A 12258-nucleotide genomic window follows, 5' to 3' on the forward strand; every position below is an offset into this window, starting at 1 on the left:
CTCTGTGCAGAGCCAAAGCTTGCACAGCAGTTTATGTGCATTTTGAGAATGGAGGGAGAAAAAAATAATGAAAAGAAAGCATGCAGTGTTTCATGGAGGTGAATTTGAGGTATTGTTTGCTCAAGGAAGTGGAAGTGATTGATAGTTTTTTTTATTTAATGTTTAGAAATAGCGCCATCCAGTGGCAAAATGGCGTAATTACATTATGAATATCAGGACAATCAGTGTCAATAGAGCAAATCATGACAGTTTGTTTTGGGTCACAAGTCTTAAAAAAGAACCACAAAAGTCTAAATTAGTCTTTTTTTATTATTATTGGGAAAATATAAAGTAGCACTTGAGTTGTAATGATGAAAACACTTCAACCTGAGAAATAAAAATGTGAGGTTTTCATTTAATTTCACATTAATTTTTATATAAAAGCCAACTGAGTTAGCAATTATTTCCTTCATGTTATTTACACAGTGACAGTAGTGATGTAGAATGCTGGTGTGTCAGTCAGAGTCCCATCTCTTCTGAAATGGTGTCCATGTTTTTAAAAGTATGGAGCAGACTCGTATTAATTCATGCTCATCACTGGTGTCAGTCAGTCTTTGTGTAAGGTTCCTCTGCAGGGCTGGAGGACATGGTGCTGCTGATGTTTCTGTAGAGCCGCCCTCGCTGTGTGAGGACGATTTATCGCCGGTCTGTCCAGGAGTTTGGACATTTGAGGTGTGTGACGTTGCTTGCTGCCAGACTGTGTATAGGATAATTCCATCCCCATGCTGAAAGACAGGGAACATCTGCTTAGTACCACTGTGTTTAATTCAAACTCTTACACAATGCTGAATTGCAGTCACGTTACACTTTACTTCACAAGTACTTTACAAGTTCAAATTCAAAAAGTTAAAGAATTCAAATGAAAAAAATAGAGTTTTAAGCAGGGATTTGGTATAATTCAAGTCCCAATTTAGTTCAGAATTTACTGTTTAAATTAGTTTAAAAAATGTATGCAGCACAACCACTTTAGACAACATGAAATACATGGCTAAGATAGACATATAAAAACATGGCATCGAATAACACATTCAGTGACCTTTTCGATTTGTTGAACTACATTTCAAAATGAAATTGTGCTTATTTCCACAGTTTAACTTCAAATTAAAGGCACAGTGTGTAATATTGTAATATGTATTGCCTGAAATTGAAACCTTAAATTAAAGCTACCCATAAGTGTACAAAGTGTTTGTTTTTCGTAGCTGTAGTATAAACCTTTTATATAACTTTAACCCGGGGCTTACTTAGGCAGCCATCTTGTGCAGCTGTGTTCCTACAGCAAGCTGTATAAGTCAAGTCAGCAAGAGTGTTTTGCATTTTGAAGAGGGATCTTACTACTGAAAAAAAAAATAAACCTGCCAACAAGAAGTCGGTGAATAAACCAGTAAAGAAGAGTGCCTGATTAAAATGTCTGTATCTATAGAATCCTCCTCTTGTCTGGTAAGTGAGGGCCACCATGGCTCCCAGATGTGTTTGGTGAAGGGAGGGCAAAACAGGGGAAGTTTCAATTTGTTGAATTCTGTAATCTCACCATTAGATGGCAGTAGATATAACACACTGAGTCTTGAACCCAGTCATTTTAGAGCAACAAAATCCAATTTATAAAACTTGAATGGTCCCAGGGGAGCATTTCAAAGGCAAAGTGGTTGTCACTGTCATTGTCACTCCCACATTCCAAACAAATTTAGGTCAAACTGTCGACTGCCCGAGTGTGAATATGAGTGTGAGTGGTGTGTGTGTGTGTGTCAGTCCCGTGAAAACTGCCTCTCACCCAGAGTCAGCAGAGATTGGTGTGGCTAATTAACGAATATTAACACAAGCTTTGTTGACGCCATACCATGAATCCGCTTGTCCTGCTCTGGCTGGTGGCACATGGGGTATGTGTACAGCTCCAGGTAACACAGGCACATTTGTCCTGGTCACAGGCTGGACCTTTGGGGATGTCACGTCTGTGTCTCCAGCTGTTGCACCTGTCCCTTGGGAGCATCTCACTCTGCTGGAATGAGATAAATGTTCTGCATTGGCCTGGCTGACTCGAAGCCTACGTGCACGTATCCCTTGTGGTTTCCGAATACCAGGAGCTGCTGCAGCACTGACAGGGGGACACGGAGACATCGTGGCGTCTGGGGACAGGGACAGTTGTGCCACATCGGGGGAAAAGGCTTCTCTGTGAGACAGGTCTGAAAACAGAATTATTACAAAAGAGTCAGATGCTGTCATGGTTTGTTATCACTGGGATATACGTTATTTTTTCTTAACGTTACAATGGAAAGACAATCATCTGATTCCGAGGAACTCTCTCTCTTGGAACCATGTGAAATTCCACTTGTCTTCACTTGTAATTTAAGAAGTCAGCCATATTTTCATCTTGGATCAGTAAAGCAATTTAAAATCACACATGTTCTCCCTCATATTTATATTTTTCACTCATACTTATTCCCTTGAATATCTGTTTTTTCCATCTTGTACGTGCATGTACATATAGTATTTATATTTGCTGTTTTTCCTCTTATGTGCAATAAAAAGATAAACTTTTAAAAAGTCTAATTTTGTGAGCAACAGTAACCTCATTCATTCAGTGAGCATTCACCTGGGGAAAGAGACTGAAATGAGAAATCTGGCGCCGTATCAAGGCGCTTATCCTCTCCATCACTACTGTCATTCCTCCTACCACCAGAAACTTCATCATCATCATCATCATCATCGTCTACTTCCTCTGCTTCATCACCGTGCTGAATAGTCAGGACCTGAGGTCGTCTTTCTGCCTCTATGGCCTGGAGACGCCTGAAAAACACAGGAGGAGAGACATTTGTTGTAAAAAAAAAAAGGTCTGTCATTGCACGACAGAAGTTAAGAATGAGCTTTTACATAATTTAGTGCATAACGTAACGAAGCAGACAGAGAGAAATAGAGCTGCATAAGTAATAAATACCTGCTGTGTTTCTCCCTCCAAGCTCTAAGCTCAGCAATCACATCGCCACGTTCTACAGCATTCAGCTCCTCAAGGTCATATGTGTGCTCTGGAACGTGGATGGGCAGGTCACGCGGGGTGAAAGTAGACCGAGTGGGTGCAGTCTGTGGGACAGAGGAGAGGGCGAAAACATGAGAGTGACAGAAGAAGCTGGGAAACAATAGACGAGAGGCCTAAGAGATAGGAATATCAATTAGAGATATACCATAATTAAAAGGACAACTTTTAGTGTTTTTTTAGTTGTTGTTGCTGATGTTATTCTGCCTCTGTTTAGTCTTCAATCAGACTTGACAGAGGTTTTATTTCATTTACCTGTTTATAAAGCAGCCATGCAGGGGTAGGTGTGGGTAAGAAGTGGTTATCCCTTTAAAGCGCGGGCACTTCTTCTACTAATACTTCATCTTATCTTCCTCTGTCTGTCTTCACTTCCTGTGTGCAGTGTAGGAATGTCGACACAAGATCGAACCAACTCTTATACCGGGGAAACACAGAGTCATGTGGAGCTGATGGTTTGAACTCAGGGATATTTGTATGTATTTAACCCTTTAACACCTAAGCCTCGAAATGACCACCTGGACTTTGGACTGGTAAATATCCTTTTGCCCATTTTTTTCAGAATAACTTTCAATATCTGGCAGTTATTTACAATTTACTACATGTTAAAATGGTGTATTAACAATTTTAAATGAAGAAAAACAAAACGTTTTATTTTGAAAAAACACTGTAGTTGTACACAAGCTCCAGCTTTTGTGTAAAAGTTGGCATTTGAACAGTATAAAACATATTTAAAATTTGTTTGAGTCTTTGTCTCAATGTCCAGAAACAAGCCAAGAAATGTAAACAATGTACAGGTGTTTTTCCAACTCTCTCCTCTCTGGTGTCTAAGACACTGATTCACCAACTTCCTGCAACAGCACAAGTGAAATTACCGCAATAACCACATGTTGGCTTTGACATGCAACTTCTCAGCTGAAACCGCTGGAAGCACAAATCGTCATGCAATTACAGTAATACGAAGTGTGAGTAACGTGTCGTCTGCGATACACTCGGTGTTAAAAGATTAAGAGTTTTTGTAAATTGATTATACACTGACACATTATTATATATTACTGGTAGTATGTCAATTTTATGCCCAGAAAAAACCCCTCCGTGGACCTTTAAGGGTAAGACAGAGGACAAAAGCAAACCTAACTGGGGCTAAGTAAACAGGCGGGAGGGAAATGAAAGGTGAAGACAGTGTCAGCAGCAGTGTGTAGTGTATATGTCAACGTGACAGATCACATGGCGTTGGCAGTGAGGGTTCCATCTGCCGTGTCCCTCTGACACTGCAGCACCCTTCACACTTCTCCAGTCCCTGTGTCCTCCCACCTCCACGCCTGTCCTCTCAGGTTCCTGTCCTCCTGCTAATAATTAGCTCCTTCTGTTTGTACTGACAAGACATGCATGACAGATGAGCTGCTAACGTTGAACAGTGATAATGGCCTGTCAAAGCCCATAGAACACGTTCTATTCAATGGTCACAAAATGCCCCGCTGTCAAGGATGCTGAAATGATGGATTGGTCCAGAATAATTAACAGAGAATCTGCCTTTTCTTATAATATGTTCAGTTTTGTTGCTCAAACACACGACACCTACCCTCAACTTCTCGCGCTTGGCTCGAATGGCCTGGACTGGGTTTCCACAGAACAGGATCTTACCAGCGCCTTCAAAAATCAACACATGAGAGTGGGAAATTAGTAAATCAGAGTAACTTATGACAAATTATTCCTTGTCGTGTTAGCACAAAAGGGTGATGTTCATCAAGGGAAAAAACAAACAACAAATAAAACATAGAAGTGGTTTTCATGGGTGAGTAGTTTTTCCCACCACAGATAAGGTTATTTTAAGAACTTCAGCAGCAGCAGCAACTGAGCTCATAAAAGTTAAGACACTGGCTGGTAGTAAAGTAAACATCACTGTGGAGTGTCTAACCATGTGTCAAGGTGCTGCGTTCTGCTTCCACTGTTGATAGATCTGAGTCTGCAGAACCAGGTCTAGATCCAAGAGGGGAGAGTACACCAGGTCTTGTAGCAGACATAGGTCTGGAGCCAGTGTTGGGTCTGGAAGAGATCGGCCAGACACAGGAGAAGCTGGAGGCAGGGCGCCGCGCTGAGCTGGGTCTGGTATCTGCTGTCTCCTCCTCTACACAGAAAAAAAAAGTGAGTGACCCATTAAATACACAACTGTGAATAACAGCCTCAACCCAAAACAATATGCACATACACAAACACACACACACACACCATCCTCAGTAGCACTCTGAGAGGAGCTGCGGTCTCTGATGACGTCTCGGAGAATGGCCCATTCCTCTCCCATGGTGCTGCGGCAGCTCAGCCCGTCCTCCTCCACCCTCACATTGTCTAGGTAATGCAGCTGAGGGAGCAACTCCCGCACCACAGCCCGATATCTGTAGTCTGTTGTCTGGGTAGAAGGGAGGGAGCATGGGAAAGAGAGAGAGGTACAGGAGGAAATGTGGAGGACAGACGGATGAAAGGGGGGAAAGAAGCAGACTGTGACTTTACTCTACACACTGGCCGATTCATAGATTCATGCAGTGCAATGGTGTGCAGTGTCATTAAATCCAAAGAGTACATTAGTAAAAGTGTGTTGTGATTCGGGGAAGAAATTTTAGTGGTGATCCAGATTCAGGATGTTAAGAAAACAACGGTTCACCTTGCAAAATGGGGGAGAGTATTAACACTGAATGGAACTGAGCAGCCTTGGCAGAGATTTGCACTCACTAGTTGAAATGATATAAAAGACTAATGTAATGAACAGACTAAGATTTATGGCTGCCTTGATCGACTGATCCACATCACGACGAGCTTGTTACTCCATTTGGCTCCAAAAAATGTAATCATTGTACTAAAATTATATTCCATTTTAGCTACAGTACTGAGTGCTAAATAATGCATAACTACATATTATACTGGAGACTACATGATGCCCAACACGATAAAGAACTAGGATAAGTTGTCAAGGAGATATCAGATGACTCTGACATCACCCTCTTGGCCCACATTAAAGGAAGCGTACAGATATTTACAGTAGATTCAACCAAACTTGTGGTATACAAGAAGGTCAAACAAAGGACGGTGCAAAATACCAGAAAATGTATAATGTGGATCATGTAAATAATCTTTATCCGTTTTTTTTTTTTTTCCACAATGATGATATTCATCTGTGAAATCTAACCTAACACTGAGCACAGAGAGAGTGAGTGAGTGAGTGAGCACAGACTATGCAGTGATGAAATTAGAGTGTGGCACTTCTGCCCTTCTCCAAACCACACAGATGCGGTGAATGAAAAAGCGAGAGAAAAGCTGGCACGAAGGAAATGAAAGAGAAAAGAGGAGGAGAATAATGGCTGAGTAAGAGGAAGTGAGCAGATGTGTGTGTGTGTGTGTGTGTGTGTGTGGTGGAGAGAGAAAGTGAGAGAAGTGGCAAGAGAGCAAATCCAAGACCCCCTCAGTCTCTACAAAGCAAAGGCCTAATGCATATTCTGCTCAGCTTCTCCCTTCATTGCCCTAGTTTCCTAATTAATGCTCGGCTGGTGGGTGTAAATAAACACATTCACATTGGCCCCAAAAAAATAAAAGCACCCAGTGTCTCCGATCCATGGAGCGTGGAAATGCAGCTCCTTCCCTATGTGTTGCTGAACCGGTCCACGGTGAGCTGGAGACACCCAATAAGTAATGTAATGCTCGAAGTAAAACAATATGTCTGTGTCATGAAGTCTCCACAGCACAGTGTGTTCCCAGTGTCCTTCCTGCCGTGTGGAACACCCAGACACAGAGTGGTACTTTTCTGATACGTTCATTTGTGCCATGAAGGCGAGCATATCGCACGCAACAAAATGAATGAAATAATCAAATATTTTGCCAAAGCAATGTTTGTTTTCTTAGTTTTTTTTCCAAATCACTATGACTGTGATCCTGTGACACAGCACTTGATATTAGTTTCCTCGGGTGGTTTAATTGGCAGATATTGAATATTATAAGTGTTTTTGTAAAAGTGTATAATCAGGAGTGTCAAACTCAAATATCCTGGAGGCCAATGAGCGTCTATTCTAGTGAAGAGGGGGCTGGACTAGAGGAAAAAAGAGGAAAAAAAAAACTGTTCAGTAGCATGGGCAATATAAGCTATTCATGATGATATTTGACAGAATTTCAAAGTAAAAGTGCTTGTTTTAATATGGAATGATATATAATTCACAATAAAAACATAAATTACGTAAATGACGTGAATAACTGTAAAACAGCTTAAATATATGAAATTTAATGTTGAGTGTAATACATTTAAAAATGCGACAATTACAGCCAAATATCTTACTGTTACTCTTATAAAAACACTTCTGAGTATTATATTCTATCGCCTCACTGATTTGGCCACACAAGCCGTGTTTAAAAGAAGAGGAGGTCGTGCGCCATGTATTCATTACAATATGATAGTAAGTTTGACATCCCTGCTTTAAAATAAATATAACAATAAATAAGCCTTTTATTATTTATCTTGTGCCTGATGCTTCAACAGTAGCCTGAATATAAATGGAAGCTTTCTATGAAAATGAAAAAAGAAAGACTCCGCGAACATAAAGTTGATTCATAAACATATTTTAAATCAACTGGACATCTTGACAAGCTTGGTGACAACAACATCATTTGCGGTGTGTGAAGGCCACTGTAGTCCCCTGTTGTGCTTGGGAAAGGCAGGAGGTGAGTGTGAGGCGTTTGATGTTTGCAATCATCAGCAGTCTCACCATTAGATGTCACTAGTTCTTACACAGTGGATCTTCACAATCACAATTCATAATCACAGATGCATATGATGTCTCCAGTTACTACTACATTCTTAGGACAAATGTTTGTCAAATTTCTCTCTCTGCTGGATCATACAGGATGACGAGAGTGTGTTACTTGTTTTTAGAGTGATCTCTTTTTGCCAGTGGACTATTGTGTAGTTTTTGCTTTTGGGCATAGAAAACATAATCAGAGGATCGCCCTACCTTAGGAGCAGTAGGGGTTGGGCGCACACACACTGGATTTCCTTCCAAGGTGAGTCTTTGGAGTTTGCTACATAAGCCCAGATACTGGACCTGGACTAAGTCATCCACATCGTTGCCTTCCAGATCTAGCAGCTGCAGATTCTCCAGCATGCCAACATGATTCAGGTCTGACACACTGTTAAAGGCCACATACAACTCCTGAAAATAGAGGAAAAGATATGATGAGACAGAGGAAAAATAGCAGACAGAAATTGTAACATACACAAACACAATAAACATTAGTAGTAGTAGTAGTAGTATATGTCTTTGTTATCTTGCAAGTGAAGTCACTATACCAAAAAGATATAAGAATATTTATAATGATAAAAATAAAATGCTGAATTCATAAATGGTCTCTCCACACCCGTGACACTTAATAATCTACAACACAATGTCTACCTTAATAGAAGAGAAATTAAAAATGCCATCTAGATCATGCAGACAACAGCGAGACATCCACAGCACCTGCAGGTGGGAGAGGGAAAGTCCCAGGTCTCTGTGAAGACACAAAACAGGGCAGACTTGATTTAGAGGTAGAGAAAAGGTTTACACAACACTGTGGATTACAACATTGACAATTTGATTGCTTGACCACAGAAGCCAGAAGCACATTTCTCATTCCCTGCTCTGCCTCCCACTTGTCCCCACAGCACAACCCTGCTCTGACCCTATCACCAGAGACTCGGTCAGTATAATCCACACCGCTGTTACACCCTCTACACTACAGCTCCCATAGCCCAGAGCAGGAAATGCTATCAGAGGCAGTGCATGTCCGGCTGGCTGTGCTCTGCTACTCTCAGGGTGGAGCAGACTGCACCCTATCTCTATGTTGTACTCTCTTATCCCTCCGCAGTCTCTTGGGGAACATTTCTCCACCTGTCCTCTTATGAAAACAATCCACACTTTGTGTCTTTTTCCATCAGGTGACACAACTTATCGCTGCAAACTAGCAGAATCTTGGAAAGGCTGTGCATATTTCTTGTCTTATTTTTTTTTCCCAGGTGGAATCTGAAAGCTGATATTCCACAACTCCTGTGCATCTTATTGTGAGACAGATGGGTGAACCTGTTCTTCATGTGTATCTATCTCTACGACAGATCACCACATCTGTTGGCGTCGAGTTTACAAGCTTCAACATGCATCTGCCCGACACAAACATTTCCCTGTTGAAACAACTTTGGCTGAAGCTGAGTCGCACTACTACACCTTTTCTGACCTCCAGAAGTGCAGTGTTTTCATGTCTTCTAAGCGCAAGTATAGTGTGTAGACTGTAGAATGTGACCAGTGAATAAAGAATGACTGTAATCCCCATACGTCCATCTAAACCCATAGTCAAATTACAGTTTTCTTTGAGGGAAGACTAGACTTGCTGGCTTAAAAGCAAAACATGACGTGGTGTTAAACAAAAGGTTAACACTATACATCAAACAAAGGCTGAAAACAACATTTCACTTCTGGAAATGTCTGTAGTTCCTTGACCTAATATAAACATGCATTTGTTTGTGTGTGTGTTTGTGTGTTCAAGAACAGGTTGCCTATCAAGGCTACAGGAAGAAAACAAGGACGCACACATTACGTTATGCAACGTTACACTAACCTTACTGACATGACAACACTGTTGTTCAGTTTCAGTTGCACCAGGTTGGGCAGGGAGGCACCTGAAGGAGACACAAAGCAAACCACCTCATTTTATTTACGTCACAGAGCAGTGATTATTTGGTTAATTTTTATATCAACTTCCTGGTTCAGGTCCAAACGCTCTTTATCGTGTGTTTGAACATGATTAGTTAAAAAGGACATGACTCACACACGTACAGACAATACTGTGTCATTCCTGCTCACCTTGTGCAATTTAGGGCTCTTAACCTGACGTGATAATAAAAAGATGTTCTTTCACCATGATTAGCTCATTCTTGCACACACACCTGACAGGAAATCTAGTGTGAACATGTGTCCATCACAGCAAACGCCTATTTGTCTTTCATCTAGTTCTGCTTAGTCTTGGAAACTGTTGTAAACATTTATTGTGAATTCTAATTGGACAATGAACTTAAAAAAGAGTTACTGACTGAGTGGTTTGCATAATTGTATATTTATTACATTTCATATTATGCTGTTTTTATTGCTGTATTTATTGTATTTGCAAGTGTATTTAAATGTACTGATTCTGGCATAAACAACAAATCTGAGCTTGTGAATTTCCTTTATGGATGCCCTAATGAACAACAGTGTCTTACCGATGTTACCCAGTGAGTTTTCTTGTGTGTCTATGCAGATCTCCAGTGAGGTCACGCGAGACAGGTCCCAAGTTCCACATAATGATTCCTGTGACGAATGTAAATCAACAGAATTAACAGGAGAACAGCCAACTTCTGCATTCCCTCCCAAGGTATTTACCTTGACTTACTTGACATACACCTGACTCTGATCAAATCATGTAGTTGAATTTGAGAGGACATATGAAACAAAATTATTGGGGTTGATTATAGATCATAAATGAATTTGGAAGCCAATAGTTACAGAAATATATTACTAGCCTACAAAAACAAGGGATCTATTTCCATTTCCCCGACAGACATCACAGAATCCCCCGCTGTAAACTAAACTGTTCTAAAAACAAATTTGTGCCAAATTAGCTTAATTCATGGTGTTTTTATGGTTATTTTTTTTAGTATTTATCACGAGTATGGGTGTGTACAATATGTGTAAAGTGTATATTATGCACAGTTAACTTTGAGTGTTATATTTTAGAATATGTTGTTGTATTGTATCCGTGAAGGCATAATCTATTGCAAGACAAACCTCCCCACTGGGACAATAAGAGTATATCGTATCATATGTTATAAAATACTATAATAAACAAATTCCTAGTTGTAAAATGTGTTAAATTGAGGGAAGGGAAATGAAATTTAAATGAACGGTATCCCTGAAATGTATAAAGAGAGAATCAATGTAAAATAAAGACGTTTCAGTTTTTAGGGTCAAATTATAGAAGTAACTACCTGATTATTTGAGACGGTGTAAATTTCTGTGTAAAATAATCAAGGATAATAATTAACAATATAGTGGGGGTTTTTTTCTCTTGCATATTACTGATTCTCTGGACTATCTCAGGGATTATTTAATAGAGGCAAACATAGAATTGGGCTTCATCTTCTGCATATGCATACACATTGCGATTCTTTGCCCTTTTATAATGTATAACCAAAAACAGATTAATGTAATCACTACATTAAAGTGCTTTGAAATACCCCTGTTTGCTCACTTCACCAGACAGAAAACCTACTACACATAAAGTACAATAATACAGTACAGTAAAAAAGTACAATAATAGACATACAAATGCACTGCTGCGGAGTGCGGACTCACCAACTGCTCTGGAGAAAGACAAAGCCCCAGTGCTGTCTCACAATCCACAGTGGGTTTTGTGGCAGGAGTGGGGTTGATATGACCCGATCCACTCAGCTCAGTCACCAGTACCCGTGCTGACCCAGGCCGGACCTTCTGGGCCACAGGCAAATGAGAACAACTCATCTTTCTTCACCTGAAACAAACAATGTACACATTTCTTAATGATAAACAGTGAACTGTCTATGTCGCTTGTTGTTAGCATTAAATTAGCTTTAAAGGTGTGTTAACATAAAGCATTAGTAAAATCGTCATAAAGCGGGAATTGACTCTCAGCTCATTCAAACAAAAAGCACAGGAGGATAAACATGATATTGGATTAGAATACATTTACCTGTCGCAGTCTATAGAGACAGTTTAAACATTTTACACACACTGAAAACACTTTGCTTACAGTGAAAAGTTTGCTTGACAACCGGACACGACTTCCTGGATACGGGAGACCCGTGGCATCCTGGGAAATGAAGTGTTTTTATATTGTGAAACAGGTAATGTCGACCAAAACGCTTTCACTGAAACACCTGCGAAGATATTATACCGCTAATAATTACCCTACATCGCTGCTGTTATTAAATATGAATTTGTAAACCTCTGTTCAACTACTTTAACCGCATCCCGCCCACTGTGGTCTGCTGCTGCGTTCACAGGCTCCATGAAAAATACGGGTTTTTAAATTGTGTATTTTAGAATTCAATGAATATCTAAAATACACACTGGAGCTGTTTTGATACAATACAAGGGACGTCTACTACCTGAATG

At 40.2% G+C, this 12258-nt stretch overlaps 1 protein-coding gene across 1 annotated transcript; it reads right to left on the minus strand.

Moving 5' to 3' along the window:
• Nucleotides 1-361: 361 nt before the first annotated feature.
• On the minus strand, nt 362-11625 carry lrrc56 (leucine rich repeat containing 56; the record flags this gene model as incomplete). Its single annotated transcript, XM_083894302.1, is given in 12 exon segments — nt 362-366; nt 2082-2216; nt 2627-2820; nt 2969-3111; nt 4644-4711; nt 4980-5187; nt 5280-5468; nt 8053-8250; nt 8491-8587; nt 9689-9749; nt 10329-10416; nt 11461-11625. Coding segments are annotated over 12 exon segments (1551 nt in total).
• Nucleotides 11626-12258: the final 633 nt, after the last annotated feature.

The sequence above is a fragment of the Microchirus variegatus genome, assembly GCF_963457635.1.
Source record: "Microchirus variegatus genome assembly, chromosome: 8".
NCBI classification, from domain to species: domain Eukaryota; kingdom Metazoa; phylum Chordata; class Actinopteri; order Pleuronectiformes; family Soleidae; genus Microchirus; species Microchirus variegatus.